Source organism: Crinia signifera, chromosome 4 (genome assembly GCF_055691185.1).
Source record: "Crinia signifera chromosome 4, ASM5569118v1, whole genome shotgun sequence".
In the NCBI taxonomy this organism is placed as follows: Eukaryota; Metazoa; Chordata; class Amphibia; order Anura; family Myobatrachidae; genus Crinia; species Crinia signifera.
In genome coordinates, this window is record NC_139220.1 from 309454978 (window position 1) to 309479308 (window position 24331).

Below are 24331 nucleotides of genomic sequence, written 5' to 3' on the forward strand. Positions count from 1 at the left end.
CCAATCAGAGGGCTGCCCAGTGTTTTAAATAGTTTTTTTTTTTTAAATTCTTCCTTCGACAGCCTTCCTTTACAACGATGCACTCAGCTGCCACCTGAGTGCCGCTCCCTGAACCCGGCCCCCACTTCCTGAACCCACCGCCAGCACTCCGGACCCTGCTCCCCCGATCAAATTGCACGGCCGGTGGGCCTGTGCATCATGTTTGGGGAACTATTGAATATTAATGCAATCCTTCGAATTATCGCCCTAGTGCATGGGCAGCATTACTGTGTTATCCTGGGTTTTGTGTCCCTGTCAGTAGATTATGAGTTACTCATGGCTTTTTTAATATGTTTTACTATAGCCATGTTCCTGTAGTCTGGAGGGGAGAGGTCAGCACTTAGGGCAGGCATGTCCAAAGTCAGGCCTGGGGGCCAATTGCGGCCCGTGCTGTCATTTCAAGCGGCCCGCAGCCTCCAGCTGGAAGCAGGCAGAGCATCAGATGTGGGGAGCACAGGACACTAAAGGTGGGGCCCCGGCGAGCGTGCCTTTACCTTACTGTCTGCTACAGTTAGGAGGTGCCGGTCGCCACAGTCAGATGTGATTGGCGTCCTACCCCTGCTGCTGCAATCGTATATCACCCTACTCTACAATCACAGTGACCGCAGTGTTTGGGGAGGGGGGCAGCAAGGGGGAAGCTTGGTCCCGTAACATGCAGAGCGGAGGAGCGCAGCAGTGGGAGCCCAAGCATCTCCTGTCCTTGCAGTGCCTGCTTTGCCTCTCCTTCCTCTGGCTCACACAAGGGGCTGGGAAACATACAGAGAAGGGAGGGGGCAGAGTGGGGGACATACAGTGAAGGAGGTCAGGCTGGGGAACATACAGTGAATGGAGGCAGTGATGGCCATTCAGAGAAGGGGGAGCAGGGGCAGGCTGGGGGACATACAGTGAATGGGGGCAGAGTGGGGTACATAGTGAATGGGATTCATACAGTGAATGAGGGTCAGGCTTGGGGACATACAATGAATGGAGGCACTGATGGACATTAAGAGAAAGGTGCAGAGTGGGGAACATACAGTGAAGGAGGGGCAGGCTGGGGGACATACAGCGAATGGGGGCAGGCTGGGGGAAATTCAGTGAAGGGGCAGGCGGGGGACATAGAGTGTGGGCAGAGTGGGGGACCATTCTGATGTGAATAATAATTCAAAGAATGTCAGGCTTAATGGTCTGCCGCCACACATTTACACTTCACCAAATCTGGCCCTCGTCGCAAAAAGTTTGGACACCCCTGACTTAGGGGGTTATTATAGTTCACTCTCAGAGGCAAATTCCTTCTCAAATGGACAAAACCATATGCACTGCAGGTGGGGCAGATGTAACTTGTGCAGAGAGAATTAGATTTGGGTGAGGTTTTACTTCAAAAGTGAGATCTATATTGTACAAATAAAGCAGCCAGTATTTACCCTGCACAGAAACAAAATAACTCACCCAAATCTAAATCTATGCACATGTTACATCTGCCCCACCTGCAGTGCACATGGTTTTGTCCACTTGAGAAGGAATTTGCCTCTGAGAGTGAATCGGAATAAGGGCCTTTAGTGTTTTGAACTGTTGTTCATCTAAGCAGTTTCTCTATAATCTGAGAAATTCTCCCTTCAGTATTGTCACGACCACCATATCTGCCACTCATGCCTCCCATGCCATGGCTGCCCCTGGGGTACCTAACAGGGTAATTCAGACCCTGGCACTCACCTCCGCTGTCAGTTCCCTTGTTCCTGGGTTGCGTGAAGTCACGCTGTCATCTCATGGTGACGGTGGTAGCGTGCGCGCCGTTGACATGCGGGGCCTGGACGGCGTGGGGCCTGAGTTGCCATAGTGTTCTGGGTCTGGCTGGACACGCTGGCTGGTGCATGCTGCATACACTTCCTGCTTCTGAAACCTGTCGCCCTCCCTGGCAGCGGCCATCTTGTTGGTTTCTCCTATAAGGCTGCACTGCCAATTTACATTCAACCAATCACAGTGCAGCTCTCCCTTCAAATACTGACTTGCTGGGCCAAACCAGCAGTCAGTACAATGATGTCCTTATGCTAGGCATCTGACTCTCCTTGCTGCTACTTCTTGTTCCATAGACTCTATCCGGTATCCTGCTACACCCGCTGTCTTCAAGCTTCACCCCTGCTGCCGCCTCTGGACAAGGTTAGCCCCCCCCCCCCCCAAAGGGGTCATCCTTTCTCCAGCCCTGACAGTTATTACTCTGCGATCCCTCCTGGTTACAGCTATTAGGGTTGTCTGCACACCCATCCCGTATTCATCCAATTGTCCAATCCTCCAATTTTTCATTCAATCATCCAATTCTTCAAGTTTTCATTTATTTCTTCAAACCTTCAAGTCTAGTCATCTCTTCATCCCAATCACCTGCAAGCTCTACAATAACTATTGCATATCATTGACTTTGTTTACTCATTATCTACAGTATTAAGGTGCCTTTACACGGTCCGTTTAACGGATCCGTTCGGCACTTAATTAGCGCGCATCGGATCGCATCCCTAGTGCATGCCTTGTGCATGCACTGTGATTCGATGCGATGTGTACCTAGTACAAAAAGTATGTGCAGCACATACTTTTTGTACCGTACAATGAGATGCGCGGGAGCTCGCATCTCATAGTACAGAACGGACGGTCCGGGAACGGACCGTCTATGGGCACCTTTATCCTTGTGCCATTCCTCATCTTCTGTACCATCGTATCTTTATTAAAACTGGTTTTCTTTTATCCAATTACCGTCCTCCCTTCTGTCGTCTATGCAGAAACCATATATCAAAGCACCTAGCCTCCATTTCACTCCAGCCGGTGATACTGGAAACGTGACCAGTATATTTTTCACAGTGGGAAGAAAATGAGAACTTGTCTAGTATGGAGATATAATAAGTGTATTAAAACATACGAAGCACACTCTTAAGGTCAATGGAATTGAAAATAAGAAGTTTAATATTAACCATTAGTCCTGCTTTAATAATTATAATTAAACCAGAATAGTAATACAACATGCAAAATCAAAGAAACACACAGACGTTCAGCATTAGCACTATGCATACCCCTTGCATAAAACATTTTGGGCCAATTTTTGCCGTCCATCCCTGTTCCCATGCGTGGCTGCCGACTGTATTCTATTTTTTTTTCTGCTGGCGGACACCATAACTTGCAGCTTGCATCCTCCCGCATCTCTTACCCATGCCGGGCTGGTTCAGTGCCGCTCACCCGGTGCTGTCCTGGCTCCCACTTCGTCCCGCTGTTACTCACCCAGGCACAGTGCCGGCTGGGTGATCGACAGTCAGATTTGGCTGCTGATTTGAATAGCCCATGTCTGTTCCATTCCAAAAAAAAAGAATGTCGAAATGGATCCCACTTCGAGTGAATATACCCCTACGTCAGATTGGAATTGAGGTTTTTTTCTCAAGTCTAGCACCAGCTTGTATAGCAGTCCCTCTAACTACTGCTTTGAATGCGCAACAAAATGTTAATAGTGTTCCCGCTAGGCTGTTTTAGCGGGGCGCTGCGCCCTGCCCGTTTTTTAAAGGGCAAAATGCGCCCTGCCCCTCTAGCAGCGCCCCGCTAAAACAGCCTGGTGCCTGCCCGACGCCTTGCACGGGGAAGTCCAGTGCTGCCTTATACGGCGATGCCCGGCGCTTCCCCGGCATCAAGGCACCTTCCCCCTGTGGTGACAGCATCTAAGGCGCGGCCGGGCCTGCCCACTTTAGTGACGCCGCCGGGCGGGCCCGCCCACTTTAGTGACGTTGGCTGCCCGGGACCGCCCACAAGTTTGCCGTCGGCTGCCCCCCAGCGCCCTGCACGGCACAATTTCTAGAGTGAACACTAGTTAATATGGTAGTGTCGTAAGGGGCCTTAGTAGCCATGAAAGGAACAATATACTTAATGTGTTTGGCGATAAGGTCAGAGCAAAGATGAGGTGAGACTCCGCGGGCAGGGGGACAAAATTGTTAGAAATGTTCCAGCACTACGGAATTGGGGCATGATCAGACCAAGAGATAAGTATTATATCTATAGAGCTAGAATGTTGTAATGTCCGCTTGTCACATAGAACAAGGAGTTATGAACCGGAGAATAATATGTATAGTTGCGCAAGATATCATACAGGTCAAATTCGGGCAATAAACTGAAATGCTACTGGTGGGCCAGGCGAGAGTTTAGCAGAGACCTTGAGTACTGGGGTATTTTTATCTACTTTGACATCGAACACTATATTAACATACCCCATAACAATCGGGCAGGCCTGTCTAATATTCTGGATAGCTAGACAAACCTTCCTTCAAAAGGGGATCTGGTTGGAGATAGGGCCATCGAGAGACACAATGGTTAGCGGTTTATAATTCAGAAGGCCTGAGATCATAAGGTAATGGCCGTTCTTATCAAGTACTTGTTATTGCAACATGAGAGGTTTGGGAAAGTCTAGCCACAAGAGAGAAAAGGACTGTTATTTGGGAGCGCACTAGACAAAAAATATATACATAAAATTTTACTTTTAATATTCCATACTATAAAACTCCCTTATGACATGCGATGGGAGGTGGCAGTGAATTTATAGGTTAAAAACCACACATACATGTACACACCGATGGTGTTTTAGTGAATAGATAGAAAAGTGATATCTTAAAACAGGCATGTCCTAAGTCCGGCCCGGGGGCCAATTGCGGCCCGTGCTGTCACTTCAAGTGGCCCACAGCCTCCAGCCTGAAGCAGGCAGAGCATCAGACGCGGGACGCACAGCACAGGACGCTAAAGGTGGGGGCCCGGCGAGCACGGATACCTGTGAAGCCCGCGAAGGGACGCGTTTACCTGTGAAGGTATCCGCGTCCCCTCGCGGGGCTCGCTGCGCTCGCCACGCTTCGGGCTCGGTGGCTCGCTGCGCTCGCCACACTATTCTATTCTCAACTCCACGCCGACGTGGATAGTGGGGGTATAAAAAGGTCGGAGGACGCGTACCGCCGCCCCTCGTATGGTGGCCTTTACAGTTGAAAATTGAAGCTATTCAGATTGGATGCAATAGTTGGCCGGGGGTTGCGTAACTAGTTAGAGCTGAGAGAGGCAGATTGGTGGTTATTCTATGTAGTGCCATATATGCCATTTTGTATGCATCATATATGTAATGTAAGGTGTTCTCATTATAATTAATTGTGTAGCTAAAGTTTTATTTCCTTGAAGGAGACTCGTAAATCTTTTAGAAGGGGTACAAAGCTTATCTGTATTTCTGGCTGTACGCCCAGGAGATGTGGGGGAACCAAATCTCAGTAGTGATGTAAACAAGTTGGTGTGTCAATTAGTAGTAATTTGTGTATAGGAATGGAAGGCAATTATATGTGTAAAACCCATTCTGTATAAAGATAAGAATTGAATAAATATGCAACCATAGACTAATAAACTTCAGAACCTCTCATTGATACTCCAGTGTGTGTGTGTGTGTGTGTGTGTGTGTGTGTGTGTGTGTGTGTGTGTGTGTGTCGATTTGATTATTCTCCTGCATGCAGTAAAGGAACACAGGTTATTGATCAAATCTCGGAGACAAAGGATAGGCAGTTGTTAGAATCCCCTCACAGAAGGTTCAGGATGGGGGAACACCTCTAACAGAGCGATTTGTCTAGTTAATTCCGATAACGAACGAGACTCCCGCATGCTAACTAGCTACACGACTCCTGGCCAACTATTGCATCCAATCTGAATAGCTTCAATTTTCAACTGCTAAGGCCCCCATACATTAGCCCGACTTGTCCTAGGTAAAAGTCGGACCTGATTTCCCCGGCAGCTCCCCGGGAGGTTTCACACATGATGAGGCACTTGATGTGCCAAGTTTTGCATATGATAAATCGCCATGCGATTTAATATATGAAACTCCCGGGGAGCTGCAGGGGGACAGCCGGTCAGAATCAGCGGGCGAGGGGCCGGGCTTAGTAAGCTGTCAAATAGGCAGCGGGCGGGGGGGCGTTGGAGAGCCGGGCTGGTGACACAGGCAGTGTGCGGGGGTGGATGCCGGTAAACAGACGAGGGAGCTGGTCAGGAGGATCGGGGACTCTCACTCTGCACTGCAAGCCAGGGAAAAAAAAACAATACAAATGAATGGGAAGCCAGTGATTGGCTGAGCGCTCTCTCAGACAATTGCTGATTGGCTGAGCGCTCTCTCAGACAATTGCTGATTGGCTGAGCGCTCTCTCAGACAATTGCTGATTGGCTGAGAACTCTCTCAGCCAATCACTGGCTGCCCATTCATTTGTAATGTTTTTTTTTTTATTTGCAGATGCAAAGTTGTCCCCAGTCCTCCTGCGCCCAGCTCCCTCGTCAGTTCACCGGCGTCCACCCCCGCACACCAGCCCGGCTCTCCTGCGCCCCCCCCCCCCCCCGTCTCAGCATCTGCCGCCGCTGACTCTGCCCGGCTCTCCCCCTGCCCGGCTCTGGCGTCCCCCGCCCGGAGGCTGCACATAAGATTTAGGAAATCTTATGTACAGCCGGTCCGACTGCCCGACTCCGATCCGATGTGCACGGGACATCGGATCGGAGGGGATGTCAAAACATGCGATTTGGGCCGATTTCATGGCCCGATTCATCCGAATCGAGTGAAATCATGCCCAAATCGTATAGTGTATGGGGGCCTTTAGACTCATACATTGTATCATAAGTTGAAATCTTCACATCTGTATCATATGAGATTGTTACATGCAACATACAGTCATTGTGGTGCTGAGTCTCTGCTAGAATAAGAGAGATCTCACAGCGCATATGGAGAATCCCCGCACGTGCAGTTTTTAAACACGCACCACCCTCACTTTTTTGTGTCATATGTATGTTTTTAATATTTTGCAGCTTTTAGAGATACCCAATAAAAGTTATTTCTTATTGTTGTAATTAATTGTCCTAGAGGTGCACCACACTTTGACACACTGTTCTTTCTTTCTGTTTAAATTGCCATTTAAGTGTCAGTGGTAGCACACCCCTTGATAAACTATTGGCTACGGCCACACATTGAAAATAGGGGGCCACACTATTACTTTTTTAATTGGTGATTTATGTCCTGTGCGGAAGACTCCCCCACTTGTCCTTCTATGTATTATAACAGAACCTGCTCTCAGATCAAGTGAGCTTAGGTTAAACAAGGTACACTGGTCCCCAAGTAGCTCTGATTCTTACCCCACTGACTATTAATAAGCGCTGTTAACACACTGCAATTAGTCTCTTACACTTAGAGTCTATACTGCTATATATATATATTCACTCTGTACACAGATAGTGTGAGTGAAGTGTGTTATTGTGGTGACTGTAAAGCAAAATGGTGGTTTGCAGCATGAAATTTGCATCTCAATCACAGGTTACCTGTGAACCATGTATGTCACCACAGCAAGTGGGGCTATCCCACAGGTCAGTGGGATGCCCCCACAGTTGCGTGGAGGGTCACAGGTTGAAAGAGAGCCTGTGTGGGCCAACAGAATTCACACTGCTGGACTCTATTTATTCTCAGTTGGCTGCTAATAACAGCAGACCCAGAGAGTGCAGACAAAAGTATCCATATTTTCTGCAAGGGTTGATACTCTCACCCAGTGTTCCCTCTAAGCTGTGCGCGTGTGCACGCGCACACAACTCGCCGAGCGTGCGCACAGACATTACAACAGAGCGCACAAAGCAGCAGTGGTCCCTTTTTGCAGTTGTGGACTCAATTAATGTGTTTTTCACCCATTAACTACATTGTGTGCTGTGTTTTCAATGTTTAAATGTTTAATATCATTTTGAAGTAAAGTTAACACAAATGCTGAACGTCATTTTCCAGTTATATATAAGTGACGCACAAAAATTTTAATTTTCTTCCAAAGTTGCACAGCCAAAATCTTTTGCCGCACACAGCCTTCGTAAAATTAGAGGGAACATTGCTCTCACCCCCTTCCTGCACAGCCTCAGAAAAGGCCTGCAGCAGTGATTTCCTCTGAGACAGAGGAGGATTTAATTGAAGAAGGGGAGGAAGAACAGAGATCTGTTCAGGGGCAGGCTCTGGCACAGGGGCCCTAGTCCTTAATAAGAGCTATAAGAGAGGTTTTAGACCTTCCTCTAGAGCAGAGGTGGGCAACAGGCGGCCCGCGAGACGCTTAGGTCTGGCCCGCCGCACTGACATATTACTATGACAAGCGGCCCGACTATAGCCGCTTGTCAGCGTCAGGACAAACATAACATACATTATGATTACTTTACTGCTGCCGCCGTTATTGCCCGTCTGTGGGTGCCGCGCACAGCATTACTGGGAGCGTGGGAGGGGACACGATGACGTGGCAGCCACCTCCCCACCATTGGTTGGTGCGGCCACATCACCCCCACCACCACCTCCCACGCTCCCAGAAATGCTGTGCGCGGCATGCACAGCCGGTACGAACGGCGGCGGGCAGCAGTAAAAAAAAGTAATCATTATGCAAAGCATACCGCCAGTTCAGGCACTGTCAGAAGCAGTCCCGGCGCGCAGGGAGAACAAGCACAGTGAGCCGCAGGAAGAGACCAGGCACCGCGGAGAGAGGAGCGGACCCAGGGCTGGGGAGCGGGAGCTGGGGACGCTGCGCTGCTACTGTGTGCTGCACAGATCCTCCAGGAGCAGGAAGAAGAGACCAGGCACCCGCAGAGACAGGGGAGCAGACCCGGCGCTGGGAAGTGGGAGCTGGAGAGTGGAGACCCTGCGCTGCTGCTGGGAGATTCACGGCGCAGACAGAGCAGAGGAGATCCATCCTAGGGAGAGTGCAGCGCCCATAAGAGGAGGTACAGAGGGGGGAAACACAGAGCAGATTAGGAGGGACATCTTGCTGTAACAGCTATTTAACACCCCTGCTCTCCCTTCTCTCCACTGGTCCCCCTCTCCTCTGCTCCTTGATTCTCCTTCCTGGGCTCCACCTCTGCTCCCCTTCATCCTCTCCATCTCCTCTCTGCTCTTCCTCCTGTCCTCTGCTCCTACTCCACTCCTTCCTCCTCTTGTCTGCTCCTCCTCCTTCATTCTGCACCCCCTCTCCTATGCACCTCCTCAGTCACCTCCGCTCCCCCCTCCTCTGTTACTCTGCTCACCTTCCTCTCCTCCTCCACTCCACCTCACCTTTCCCCCACACCCACTCCTCCAGCCCCCCTTCTCCTCTCCCCCTCTCCTGTGCTCCCCTTCCTCCTCTCCTCTGATACCCCTCCTCTACTCTGCTCCCCTTCCTCCTCTTCACTGCCTTCTCTCCTTTGGTTCCCCTCTCCTTTGCTCCTCCTCTTTCACTCCACCTCACCTTCTCGCTCCTGCATCCTTTGCTTGTCTCCCCCTCGTCTCTGCTCTTCATCCTCTGCTCCTCCTCCACCACTCTCCTTCCTCCTCTCCCCCTCTCCTCCACTTTCCTTTCTCTGTTCCTCTTCTCCTCCACTCATCTTTATCCTCTCCTCCTCCACCTCTCCTCCGCTCTCCCTCCTCCACTCTACCGCACCTCCTCTCCCTGAATCCTCTCCTCTGCACCCTCTCCTCTCTGCTTACCCCTCCGTCCATCCGATACCCTCTCTCACTCTAATTATTTTTTCTCCCTGTCACCCTCTCTCATTACTGTCTTTCCCTGACACTCTCGCTTTGTATTCCCTTTTGTCTCTCTCTTCCCCAACATCCTCTGTCTCACTCACTCTTCCCCCCCCCCCCCCAACCTGAAAGGCATTGTAATGGGTGAGAGGGGGGACCTTTCATAATTTCACTATGGGGCTCACAAAGCGTTAATTATGCCCCTGTCTCCTCATCATCTTTTACGTCATCTAATGTCTCCCCATTTCCTATTTCAAGGCCATCCCCATTTTTCCAGCACATGCTCTTTTCCCTATGGTGCTCCCTCAGTTATTTTTTTCTGGATCCGCCCCTGACAATGACTGACATGCGGTGCTAGACACAGACAGTCTCCCTGTTGCCCAAAACAGAAAGCCAGGCCAGCACACCCCTGTCACAGGAAGAGGAGTGGCAGATGGTGTGCACATCTGGTCTGACTTTATATGTGCTGGTCCTCCAGGTAGTGTCCATTTATTTTTGTTACACTCCCCAGCCTCTGCTTCTTGCCCCGCACATTGCTAGAATGGATGCTCCATCCATAGGGTGTTTTCCCAGCTCCCTGGACTGGACCGCTGGTCCTGAAGAGAGAGGAATGCCAGGCAGATGCTGCCCCCATCCTCCCAGTGCTGCCACCACTGTTTATCCTACCAAATTAGCAGCCACATCTGTAACCAATACAGACCAATTCCTACAGAGTCCTCCGCAGTACATGGCCTATATGTATGTATGTATGTGTGTATATATATATATATGTGTGTGTGTATGTATGTATATATATATATATATATATATATATATATATATATATATAAAAGATATTGTGTGCGGCCCTCGAATATTTACTAGTTTTGTTAAACGTCCCCCCAGCCAAAATAGTTGCCCACCCCTGCTCTAGAGGAATGCCATGGATGATGATTCCTTCTTTATGACAGAAAAGGCAACCTCTATTTTCCGGAACAATCGGAACTAGAGGGCGCTTTTAAAACCGCATGAAAGAACCGGGAAAAGAGGTTCCAATTAACTAAGCGGTTTGTTAATACATATCCCTTTGACCCTGCAGGTAGGAAAATGTGGGAGGAGCCACCTGTTGCGGACTCCTCAGTTTCGCACCTTTTTAAGGAAGGTATTGCTTCCAGTCCCGGGAGTATCCACTCTTAGGGATGGAGCTGACAGGAGACTTAAAGCTACAGTTCAAGTCCATGTATACAGCAAGTGGGGCTTCACAGCATCCTGTTCTAGCCAGCTGTTGGATGGCCAAGGCCATTTATACCTGGTCCACACAAATCCAAGAGGATTTGTCGGGGGACATGTCTGTCGCACAGCTAGGTGAAAAGCTGCACCACATTCAGGACACAGCAAAGGTGCTTTGAAAAGCACAAAAGGAGCTGGGTGCTATAAATGCACGCATTTCAGCCATGGCTGTGTCGGCCAGAAGAGCCCTGTGGCTATGTCAGTGGGTAGCAGACGCGGACTCAAAAACGCAGCGTGACATTCCCTTTGCGGGCGATAGACTGTTTGGGTGTGAGCTGTATGAGTGGATTTCCAAGGCCACGGCTGGTAAGTCCACATTTCTCCCATTAGCACAAGCTGCATTTCGTCCATCACGACTCCCATCCAGCACCAGAACCCACTTCAAGGCCAGGGGTGCCTCAAATGCCAACAGAGGATCCAGAGGTAAGTTCAAAGAGACTAATACCTCAGGACAAAAGGACCGTGGGGCCACTGCAGCTGCCTCCAAGTCCTCGGCATGACGGGGTCTGCCCACCACGAGACATTCTCAAGCTCGACTGTCACACTTCAGCCACGTATGGGAAGACTCGTGCCTAGATCCCTGGGCCTGAAATCTTATTTTGCAGGGCTACAGGCTGGAGTTTGCCAGGCCTCCCCCAGAAGCTTCTTCTGATCAGCCTTTCTAGCATCGGAACAGGATCGTACACTCCTTCAGGGAGCCATACAGAGACTACTTCAGTCAAAGGTAGTTATTCCGGTTCCGAGGCAGGAACAAGGTCAGAGTTGTTATTAAAACCTCTTCCTTGTACCAAAACCGGACGGGTCGGTAAGACCCATTCTCAATCTGAGATCCTTGAACTATTTTCTTCAGGTGTTCAAGTTCAGAATGGAGTCGCTTCGCTCTGTAATTGCCAGTCTGGAACAAGGGGAGTTCCTAGCCTCCATAGATGTGAAGGATGCCTACCTTCACATACCTATATGGACCCTGCACCAAATGTTCCTAAGATTTGCGCTGGGTGACGACCATTATCAATTTCAGGCTTGGCCGTTCGGTCTGTCCACGGCACCACGCATTTTCACAAAGATAATGGCGGAAATTATGTGTCTCCTCACCAAGGGGTAAATGTAATACCATACCTGGACGACCTGCTAATCCAGGCAGGATCGGATGAGGCCTTGAGGAGTGCAATCCAGCTGACAATGAAGACATTGACTCATCATGGGTGGATTTTGAATCTACCAAAGTCATTGCTGGTCCCAAAACAGAAAATGCTGTTTCTGGGTATGATCCTAGATACAGTAGAACAGAAGGTTTTTCTACCGATGGAGAAGGTAACAGCTCTTCAGCTGTTGGTGGAGGAGGTGCTAATGACCCCTCAATTGACTGTTCATCTTTGCCTCAAACTTTTGGGCAAGATGGTGGCTTCCTTCGAAGCACTCCAGTTTGGCCGATTCCATTCCAGAACATTGGACTGGATATTCTGGCAAGGTGGTCGGGGTCCCCCCTTCAGATGCACAGAAGGATTCGGCTGTTGGCTCAGGCCAAGCTCTCACTCCAATGGTGGTTGAACTCAACCAATCTCCTGGCAGGTCGGTGTTTCCAGATCCAGGATTGGCTCCTGTTAACCAAGGATGCCAGCCTAAGAGGCTGGAGTGCGGTGATTCAGGGAATCCGTCTTCAAGGCAGATGGTCTCTCTTGGAATCCAGGTTACACATCAACAAGTTGGAGTTGAGGGCGGTTTATTATAGCAGGAACAAGGAGCCTGACTTGCATGTGAGAGACCAGATAATCTCCTGGGCAGAACAACATGTGATGGCGTTGTCAGCAGTATTCATCCCGGGAGTGGACAACTGGGAGGAGGACTTACTCAGTCGTCAAGACCTACACCCAGGGGAATGGGAACTACATCCCGATGTGTTCAGGATCATTACGGATCTGTGGGGGCTCCTCTTGGATAGACCTCATGGCCTCTCGGCTAAATCACAAGGTGGACAAGTACTGTTCACAGACCAGGGATCCGGAAGCAGTGGATGCCCTGACTTGGCCCTGGAGTTACTGGCTGGTATACCTGTTCCCACCACTACCTCTCGGTGCAAGTGCAAAGGAGAATTTGGCTGCAAAGAGCAGAAGCCATCCTAGTGGCGCCAGATTGGCCTCGAAGGGTCTGGTACAGGGATCTTCAGGTAATGCAAGTGGAAGATCCATGGCGTCTACATCTCAGAGAGGATCTGCTGCTCCAAGGGCAGCTCATCCTGACACCCCTCCTTCTTTGGATGTGGTCCATACACTTAAGGTGTACGTAAAACATACTGCTTGGATCCGAAAGTCAGATTGCCTCTTCGTGCTGTATGATGCACAAAAGAAGGGCTATCCAACATCCAAGCAGACCATTGCCTGTTGGATACACTATACAACAGGCTTACAGAATGACTGGTCTTACACTACCGCCTTCGTTGAAGGTTCATTCAACCAGATCAGTGGGGACTTCCTGGGCAGCTGCCCGAGGTGTCTCGGCCTCACAGTTCTGCAGAGCTGCATCTTGGTCAGGTCAACACACATTGTAAAATTTTACAAGTTTGACCCTCTGGCCAGGGAGGATTCCCAGTTTGGTCAAGCGGTTCTACAGCAGACTCCGCATATACCCGCCCGTTCTGGTAGCTTTGGGACCTCCCCATAGTATTGAACCCAGTATCCCATTGGACGGTAGAGAAAATAGGATTTTGGGTACCTACCGGTAAATCCTTTTCTCGTAGTCCATATGGGATACTGGGAACCCACCTCTGTGTGGATACTCTGCTGTCCAGTCGGACCAGTGAGGTCTAACCTCTGAAACTTAACATACTGTTGTTTTGTTGTCAATTCTGACAATTTTCAATTGCTAGGTGACATCTGTATATTAAGTATTCACCTGCTGTTTCTTGTTTGACTGTGGTGTGCTGGTGCAAATCTCACCACACTGACTTATTCACCTACCTCCTCATACAGCACAGTTTTTCATTAACTGAGAGGAAGTGGGAGGTGATAGAGGGGAGGAGCCAGTGCACCCACAGTGAAAGATCTTATGTGCCTGTGTCTCCTACGGAGGAACTCTATCCCCATAGTATTGAACCCAGTATCCCATATGGACTACGAGAAAAGGATTTAGCTGTAGGTACCCAAAATCCTATTTTCCAACAAGCAGAGGAATTATTAGAATCCTTTAGAGAAAAAGAATATCCGGAGGAATTACTGACTAAATCCCTTTCTGAAGTTCTTCAAATGGATACGACCGAACTCCTAAGACCAAAAAATCAACAGAAAGATAGACCTAAAACCAATAAAGATCACAAGGATGATAGAGCTAGATAATAGATATTAAGAATATTATGTCACGTATTAGAATATTATAGATTGTGTGATATTAAAATATTGTGTCATATTATTCCTAAAAAAAAACACGTATCATTTACAAGAAAAATTAATCTTTAAAAACAATACTAGCCACTTCAAAAAAGATATGATAAACAACAAAGAAACCGATAATACAAACAGAACATTGATTTCCATAAAGCCAAATTGTTTTTATAGATGTGTGAAAACAAGATGCACGATGTGCACCTATATTCCGAGACGTCTGACCTGACATCTGTTCTTGTATTCCCACGGGAAAATCCATATTCATTTCGATCTTTCATGAAATGATTCAGATTATATGGTGTACTTACTTAAATGCGGATGTAATCTTCCCATATATAGGAAGTACAACTAGGCCGTTACACACTAGATTTATGGAACATCGTAGGAACATCATCAAGGGCTTCATGAAACATAGTGTCTCGACACTATAAGACCCAGCACCAGAGTAATCCTACCTGTCTCACAATCGTAGGCCTAGAACAGATCCCGCATACACCTAGAGGGGGAGATCGATAAAATCTGTTGTGCAAGAGAAGTGTTCTGGACTTTGAAGTTCAACTCCATCCATCCCGATGGCCTTAATGAGACCATGAAATGAAATTCAGTAATTTAAACTCATTTTGTCCTTTTTGTTCTTTTTCCTGCTTCTCGTTGATGTGAGTCCCTGTCTCCGCCATCCCCTTCTGCACACTGTGACGATCGCTTGGGGATAGTCGTTGACATATATCTCACGTTCGTCCCACACTATTTACCCAATCTGCTGTCCCGATTTTTTTTCTTTTTTTATATTTTTTTTCTTTTTTTAGATTTTTTTTCTTTTTTATGTTTCTATCAATTTTTTCTTTGCATTTATACTACTATATTTATATATTCGAATTGCTCTGTCTATGAGTAATATGATAACCCATCAGAGAGATTATCTTTTATATTTACTCTATCAACTGGGGACTGCTTAATTTTTATCATACCTTTTTGTGAATATTTTTATAAAGTACATATTATAACTATTTGTATAACCCGTAAGATATAATATATAAACAGTTACATCTTATGGTGTGTGTGTGTGTGTGTGTGTGTGTGTGTATATATATATATATATATATATATATATATATATATATATATATATATATATATATATATATATATATATATATATATATATATATATATATATTATATATTATATATATATATATATTATATATATATATATTATACATATATAAATAAATTTTTCTAGACTTTATTACAATTAAAATATCTGTCTATTTTGTATCTTCTGTGCCGTTGCAGTCTGAGCACACATCTGAGGGCAGTATTCAATGTTAAAAATCACGGTGTGCAGCGAATCCTGTTTAGGATTTGCTGCACAGTCGCCACTGCCCGCCGTGTTCCGGAGCCTCGCTGTACCCAGTATTCAATGAGGCAGACGCTCGCTGCCCCTGTCCTCGAATTTGAACTCCTGCGGCGGACGCCGCAGGGAGCCTGAGGACGGTGGCAGGCATGGAGATGGAAGTCTCCCTGCCTGCCCCAGAACGTATGTGGGGGGGAGGTAGGTTCCTCGGGAGCCAGGCAGCACAGGCTGCCCCCCGGAAGAATCAGCAGGGGACCGGGTATTCACTGCACCCGATCCTGCATATGTAATGATCGGGTGCAATGAATATATGAATATCTAATGAGCGGCTCCCGGCCCCCTGCTGGCTGCTCTGTGTAAAAAAAAAAATAATATTTTTTTTTTAAATTAAATATATATTCATGTGCTATAAGCACATGAATAAAAATAGCATGCCCCTTCACATAATAAAATTCCTGATTTTTTTATTACCAAATATAAAACCAACTTTAATTTAAAAGTTCACATTCCACTTCACCATAAAAAGATAGCAATTGCTACACGGTGAAGCATGGCGATAATAACCTTGAAATGTATTCGCCATCTGGTCATTGAATAGGGTGATTCACTTTTTTAGTCAAAAAAATCGCCTTACAGCACGAAAATAGCACACATGGCGAATTAGCCTCATTGAATACTGCCCTGAGAATGATCTTTAGTTGCTTAGCAACCAGATGCTTAAATAATTCGATTTTATGAGAACCGCCTTCCGGGATCATGTGACGTATCACATGACCTGTGAACATCTTAAGACGTCACCTAGGTATACAGGTTATCCGGAACCTGTGATAGACCACTCACTTCTGGGTTCATGTGATGTACCACATGTCCGCGGACGTCCGAACCATCCAAGACACCACCCAGATACTCATCCTACCCGAAACATGTGATGGATCACATGACCGGGAGATGAGTGACGTCAGGCACTTGTCCCTTTCTTCCAGCATCGGGAGAGACGGCGGATACCTGCTCTCCTCCCCTTAGCGTCACATGGTCCTACATGTGACCCTCGGTTGTATGATCACTTGAAAAAGATGCTATATTATTCTCTGGTATATGCCTGCCTTTGAGCAATCAGCTTGCATGTTTACAGAGGTGGGTGGAGGATTGGACTCCGATATAGATATATATATATATATATATATATATATATATATATATATACACAAACAAAATAGAGGAGAAGGGCGCCCAATAGTGCAATATCGTTTGGTTTATTTAAATAAAATATTTAAAAGGCTTCAAAGTACGTTAAGCGCACCACAGCATTCGTCAGCGTTGGGCTTAAGAACCACCTGGCATAAAATGTAATCCTCACTGGCAATCAGCTACAACTGCGGTTGGAGAGAGAGACCCTCTCAGTGCACTCACGGTTCCCCGGCTACACACTGGATATGTGCAGGAACGGATTCACCACGCGGCACAGCTCTCGGGATCGCAGCTCTCTCCTCCGCTTCCACAAACAATTGCGTCAGTCAGGCCACGCCCCAGGGGCCACGTAACGTTCCAGTAATGATATATTTGTGTTTACACATTTATCTGTTGTAGGAAGCCAGCTGGAAAACTGCTAGATGGCAGGTATGTGACACTGTGGCTGCTGATGTCAGTGGTATAAATCCCAGGCAGGTATGAAATGGATGCTACGGTCCAAGGTTTTGAGGTGGCTGTAGGGATTTGGTGCTAGACCATTCCCACACTACACACCAGGTTTTAGTTTACTCTCCTGAACTGGGAGTTCTGAAGTGGATTTAAAAAGGATAAGATGCCTGGGAGCAGAGCGAGTATTGTTATGTGGCTGGACGAAAGCAGGCTAGAGGCTTGGACCTGCTAATATCGAGATGAGTGAGTGTCTTGGTCTATGCCTGCCTGTTCTGAAGCTAAAAGAGCAGTATTTCATGCCCTACCATCCACTAGGGCGTGGAGGGAGAATAAAATAGTGTGCCGTGTGTCCATGTCGACATTTTAGTTAAAAAAAAAAAAAAACACAGAAAACCACCATTTTGCTTTGCCTTTTAACCTGTCGACCTAAACTCATGTCGACCTAATGACCCTGTCGACCCAATGCTTGTAGACAAAACGATCCCAACCCAGGTAAATACTGGCTGCATTATTTTTACACTGCAATGTAGCTCTCTGCACATGTTACATGTTGCTAGACAATTTTGACTAAGCAGGAGAAAAATAGGGAGATTTTGGCTAACCTTCTAGGAGATTTTGACTATCTAGTCAAAATCTCCTATTGAAAGTTCTCTGTGTGTACACCCCTTTAGTCACTGATCATTGTTCTTATATGGTGTCAAATTGCTAAGTGCTCTTTGTTATTGTATAGAGATATGCTTCATGTTCCTTTACTATATACAGTATTTTATATTCTATTTCTACCATTAAGTTACCTGATAACATTTTATTCTTTTACATTACTTTTTTTCAGGACAATTGAGCAGGATTTGCACTAAGAATATTAGAAGACAATGTGGAAAGGGGCAAGGCAACTAATGAAGTAATTTCTTCTACCTCTGGGGCATTTACCAAAGTTATTCCTATTTTCTGGGCAGAACACCCATTAAACAACGCTTTAGTTTCTCAACTAAAACATGATGAGTCTGACAGGAGAGAAACCACATCTGTGCTCTGAGTGTGACAAACGCTTTACATATAAATCACATCTTCTCATCCATCAGAGGAGGCACACAGGAGAGAGACCATTTACATGTTCTGAATGTAGCAAGTGTTATGCTGCAAAGTATGAACTTGTTAGACATCAGAGGAGTCACACAGGAGAGAAACCATTTACATGTTCTGAATGCAGCAAGTGTTATGCTACAAAGCAAGAACTTGTTAAGCATCAGAGGAGTCACACAGGAGAGAAACCATTTATATGTTCTGAATGCAGCAAGTGTTATGCTACAAAGTATCAACTTGTTAGACATCGGAGCAGACACACAGGAGAGAAACCATTTACATGTTCTGAATGCAGCAAGTGTTATGTTACAAAGCAAGAACTTGTTAAGCATCAGAGGAGTCACACAGGAGAGAGACCATTTACATGTTCTGAATGCAGCAAGTGTTTTGCTTCAAAGCAAGAACTTGTTATACATCTGAGGAGACACACAGGAGAGAAACCATTTATATGTTCTGAATGCAGCAAGTGTTATGCTATAAAGCAAGAACTTGTTAGACATCAGAGGAGTCACACAGGAGATAAACCATTTACATGTTCTGAATGCAGCAAGTGTTATGCTACAAAGCAAGAACTTGTTAACCATCAGAGGAGTCACACAGGAGAGAGACCATTTACATGTTCTGAATGCAGCAAGTGTTTTGCTTCAAAGCAAGAACTTGTTAGACATCAGAGGAGTCACACAGGAGAGAAACCATTTACATGTTCTGAATGCAGCAAGTGTTATGCTACAAAGGAAGAACTTGTTAAACATCAGAGGAGTCACACAGGAGAGAGACCATATAAATGTTCTGAATGCAGCAAATGTTTTACCTCAAAACAAAACCTGGTTATACATCACAGGAGTCACACAGGAGATAAACCATTTATATGTTCTGAATGCAGCAAGTGTTATGCTACAAAGCAAGAACTTGTTAACCATCAGAGGAGTCACACAGGAGAGAAACCATTTACATGTTCTGAATGCAGCAAGTGTTTTGCTTCAAAGCAAGAACTTGTTAGACATCAGAGGAGTCACACAGGAGAGAAACCATTTATATGTTCTGAATGCAGCAAGTGTTATGCTGCAAAGCGAGAACTTGTTCTACATCAGAGGAGTCACACAGGAGAGAGACCATTTATATGTTCTGAATGCAGCAAGTGTTATGCTGCAAAGCGAGAACTTGTTCTACATCAGAGGAGTCACACAGGAGAGAAACCATTTATATGTTCTGAATGCAGCAAGTGTTATGCTGCAAAGCGAGAACTTGTTATACATCAGAGGAGTCACACAGGAGAGAAACCATATAAATGTTCTGAATGCAGCAAGTGTTTTACTAAAACTAAAACCCTTATTAATCACATGAGGAGACACTCCGAGGGCCTGAATGCAGCATGGGTTTCATAAGTAAATTGGTAACCCTGCATTATGCATTCAAGGAATCAAATTTTTATTTTCTGAGTGTGACAATTTTTTTTAATAGAAAATAATTATTATAATTTTATATATCTTTCATAGAATACACGTATCAATACATAGAAAATATTTTAAACCTATTATTTGTGGTATGTGTGTGTATGTGTGTGTGTGTGTGTGTGTGTATGTATATAAATATATACTGCATATATATTCTCTGTATGCTGGCACTCAGTGGTCACAGCTAGGCTGGGTGCACTTTAGATAGTCCATACAATCCTTCCAATAGAAAAGGCACTCCAGTCGTTTTTTCAAAAACAAACGATTTTATCAAACTTGGTTATCACCACATGCATACATTTTTGTGGTCAGAGCTTCTTCCTCAGGGCACAATCCACAATAAAAAATTTGCTGCTCTTTTTATTGTGGATTGTACCCTGAGGAAGGGGCGCTGATCCCGAAAATGTATACATTTGGTGATATCCACTTTTGATAAAATCGTTTGTTTTGGAAAAAAAACGACTGGAGTGCCTTTTCTATTGGAAGGAATATGAAAAAAATATATCTCTATATATCTCTATATTTATATACCTATATCTCTATCTATCTATCTATCTCTATATATATATATATATATATATATATATATATATATATATATATATATATACATACACACACTATATACACACACACACACAAAGAGGCCCGGCACTCACTTTGTTATAGTTCAGTAATTGCTGGGGTAGCCATCCTGTGATGCAAAGCACCTATGTAGATGATTGAGGTAGGGAGGCGGCACTCACCACACTTTTTTCATTATAAAACACAGCCTTTATTGTTCCAAACAATAAAGGCTGTGTTTTATAATGAAAAAAGTCTGGTGAGTGCCGCCTCCCTACCTCAATCGTCTATATCTATCTAGGCTGTAGGAACCTGCTATGTGGTCCACGCTATGCTTCACCCCAAATGGATGCCCTTGTTGTCTAACTCCTGAGGAAGGTCCTATAAGGACTGAAACGCTAACGTTGAGTACCCTTCTTTTTTACATTGATGTCTATGTGAATACAAATACACAGCTTTTTATTTTGCATCAAATAGTCTGGAGAGTGAGTCTTTTTGGTCTTTATATACATGGACTTTTTTCTTGTAAGGAGAGTTCTTGACGTCACCCCAGCGGTTGTACATTTGTTGTATGGAGTGCGATCCTATATCCTATATCTATCTATCTATATATCTCTATCTATCTATATATCTCTATCTATATAACCTATTTTGTAAAAAAAAAAAAAAAAAAATTCAGATTCCTGTTTGCTTATCTTTAAATTCTTTTAAAAAGGTGGACAGCCCTTTTTTTATTATTTCCATGTTGTACCATGTAGTCCTTTGGAGATTTTTTTTTCGTATATGCTCTCTATTATGTTTTGGGGAAGATTTTATGTATGGTATCCAAATATTAAAGAATTTCTTAGCCTTAGTTTCCATATTTAAAGAGCACTCAATCCAGTCCATTTGATACATATACTGTAATCTAGGCAACATTAATGATTATGGTACAGTATATATCCTTAATGGCTAACCTTGACAATCCAGCTGTTGTTGAACTACACATCCCAGCATGCTCTGCTTCAGTTTTGCTATTTGGCCATGCTAAATCTGATGCAGAGCATGCTGGGATGTGTAGTTCAACAACAGCTGGAGTGTCAAGGTTAGCGATCAAGGGTATATGTTCTGGTTGGATCCATCTAGATCAGTGGTAGCCAACCCTAGCCCTCGAGAGCTACCAACAGTTCACATTTTCCAGACAACCTAGCTGCTGCACAGCTGCACTCATTAATCACTGACACATGTTAAAAGATCCACAGATGGAGCTAATTAGCTCACTTGTGATTCTGTGAGGAGACCTGCAAAACATGCACTGTTGGTAGCTCCCGAGGACTAGGGTTGGCTACCCCAGATCTAGATAGTATAGTTTTTTTTGCTGCTGCTGCCACCCTTGCCAGTAATAGACAATCACATGTCTGCAGCTTGTATTCTTTGTTAAGGTAATAGTAATTCCATAATACCCATGGTAAAGAAATTATTAAAAGAAATGTGTACTACATTTTGTATGTATCCTTGAACCTCTTGCCAGAATGTCTGTACTATGTTACAGGACCATATACAAGGTATAATATCTGTGTCTAATATTAAACATTTAAAGCACTTGGAGTTGTCAGACACTCCCATAATATTTCATAATTTGGGTGTATAATATGCTCTATGACATGGGTCTTCAACCTGTGGCCCTCCAGATGTTGTGAAACTACATGTTCCGACATGCATTGCCACATTTTTTCCTATAAGAGCATGCCAAAACTGTCAGGGCATGCTGGGAAATGTAGTTCCACAACATCTGGAGGGCCACAGGTTGAAGACCTGTGCAGTCTATGCAGTATCATTGCATAGTATAAAGAGAAAGAAACCAACCAAGGTTGGTGTGGAGCGCTTGCCAGGAGTAGTTTTTATCAAGACAGCAGCTGCTTGAGGGAGTAGTCTGTATGTATCCATGACAACGTACACTCTCAGTGTTATAGGCCGGACGTGACGTGCGCTCCGACAACTACCGGGCGTAATGTAACGTCCGAGCCAGTCGGAAGTGGAGGTATCCATAACGACTAAGAACAACAAGGCTATCGTCTGAAGGCCGGATATGACGCACTCAATAACAAAGGCCAAGTGTAACGTCATTTCCGGCCCAACGTAAACACACTATATTAATCATAATTACGTACTGCACATATGATCGATAAGGTCACCATTTAGAGGAACGGCTACCTCTTCATATATCCCATTAGAGGGGAATTAAGAGATGTTGCCTCACAAAAAGGTTAATATCAATACCGAATAGAAGCTATGAACCAGAAGTGATTGGTTCACTGAGGATAGGGCACTGACCCGGAAGTGATCTATATGATTTGTTTTATAAAAACCTTCTTTTCTCATCTTTACCCAAATCGAAATGTTTAATAAATTTATGATATATAATTACTAGTGATATTATTGTCTCCGAGTAGATCTATCTTATGTTTTTTACGTTTTTTGTGATATTGAACCAATGTGTTATGCAAATGAACCCATGGGAAGTCCGGTATAGAAATGGCACCCTTAGGGCTGTTTCACACAGTACGGTTCCTGCCGCACGGTGAAATCCCGTACGGTCAGGGAGCCGCGCCGCACTCAGAATTTTATAATGGCAGGGATGGCCACAGCCCGGCAGCCGTCCCTTCCAGTGGGGGGATCCGGCTGCAGCCGTGCGGCCGGGCCGTGGCCGTCCCGTGTGAATGGACACAATAGTGTCCATTCACAACTGCTGAGTGCGGCACGGCTCCCTGGCCGTACGGGATTTCACCGTGCGGCAGGAACCGTACTGTGTGAAACAGCCCATAGACCCTAATAGACACCTTGACAAAGCAGTCACAGCACTGGGAAACGCGTTGGTGACACTATTGTTTGGACCCATATTGCTTCAAGGACTCTCACCTTTTCATCAAGGACTGTCCTACCTGCCCAATCATCTGATCGGATGCCCATCACCCTGGAAGTGTCAAGCCAAAAATCCTTGTTGGACACCTGACCACTCACAGCAGTGGGACTCCCGATCAGGCTAATTCCATCCTTGCCATCGGTTGTAGTCCATAAACACAACTTCAGGATACCATCAAGTGGCCTATAAAGACTATCCCACACCCCCTTGGATCAGAGCAGGTCTCATTACCATCCAAAACTGGTGACTATAATATCGGGTCCATTCAAATTTCTTTTATACCATTTGGTTCATTTTAATGTTTCTTTTATATTATTGTTTTTATTGTGTATAATAAATTTTGTTACATTGTAATATCAGCGCTGCTTTACTTTTTATTCATTGCATAGTATTGCATTTCTGTATAGTACGCTGATACCAATTGCTCATTTAACTTAACACGTGACTTGATTATTTCCATTAACGAGAGTTCTGGAAACTGGTCTTTCCATTTGGCTAGACCTGTATCGTTTTTGGAAAAATCTATTTTTTGGTACTTATTTCCTAGCACGGCGCCCATCGCATCGGATGGTGTACCTTATTTGCAATGGTAAATGGCGTACAATCTGTGTGATTCGTTCATTTAAATCGCATGCATCGTATGCCATAGAGTACTGTAGCCGTACAATCTATGCGATGCGATGATTGTATAGGGAACAAATTGTATGGATTGTATGGCCTACTGTACTCTGCTTTACATGGGTCATTACAATTAAATATGGTGTGGTGTGAGTAAAATGAAATTTTTCATAGCAACGCCTAGGTAGTGCATAGCAACACATAGGTAGGCGTTGCTATGCAGTGACATATGTTGCTATGCGCAATTTCACATAGCAATCACCGTTATACATTCACATTTTACATAGTCACGGTGGCTGCTATGTGCAATAGCAACATATGTCACCAACATATAATATTGCATAGCAACGCCTATGCCCAATTTCACATAGCAACCACCGTTATACATTCACATTTTACATAGTCACGGTGGTTGCTATGTGCAATAGCGCATAGCAACATATGTCACCAACATATAATATTGCATAGCAACGCCTATTGTACCTAGGCGTTGCTATACAGTATAATATGTTGGGTGACAGA

The 24331-nt window shown here is 45.3% G+C and overlaps 2 protein-coding genes across 2 annotated transcripts in view; both read left to right on the forward strand.

Moving 5' to 3' along the window:
• The window catches only part of LOC146075802 (uncharacterized), a 103872-nt gene extending 83605 nt beyond the window's left edge, over positions 1 to 20267 (forward strand). Inside the window, exon 2 of the mRNA XM_083185409.1 lies at positions 18021 to 20267. Within this exon, the coding sequence (XP_083041535.1) occupies positions 18184 to 19656 (1473 nt within the window). The 5' untranslated portion in view covers positions 18021 to 18183 and the 3' untranslated portion in view covers positions 19657 to 20267. The remainder of the gene's footprint in view (positions 1 to 18020) is intronic.
• LOC146075803 (uncharacterized) overlaps positions 1 to 24331 on the forward strand; it is a 249158-nt gene that overhangs the window by 3315 nt on the left and 221512 nt on the right. The gene's annotated exons all lie outside the window — the stretch shown is intronic.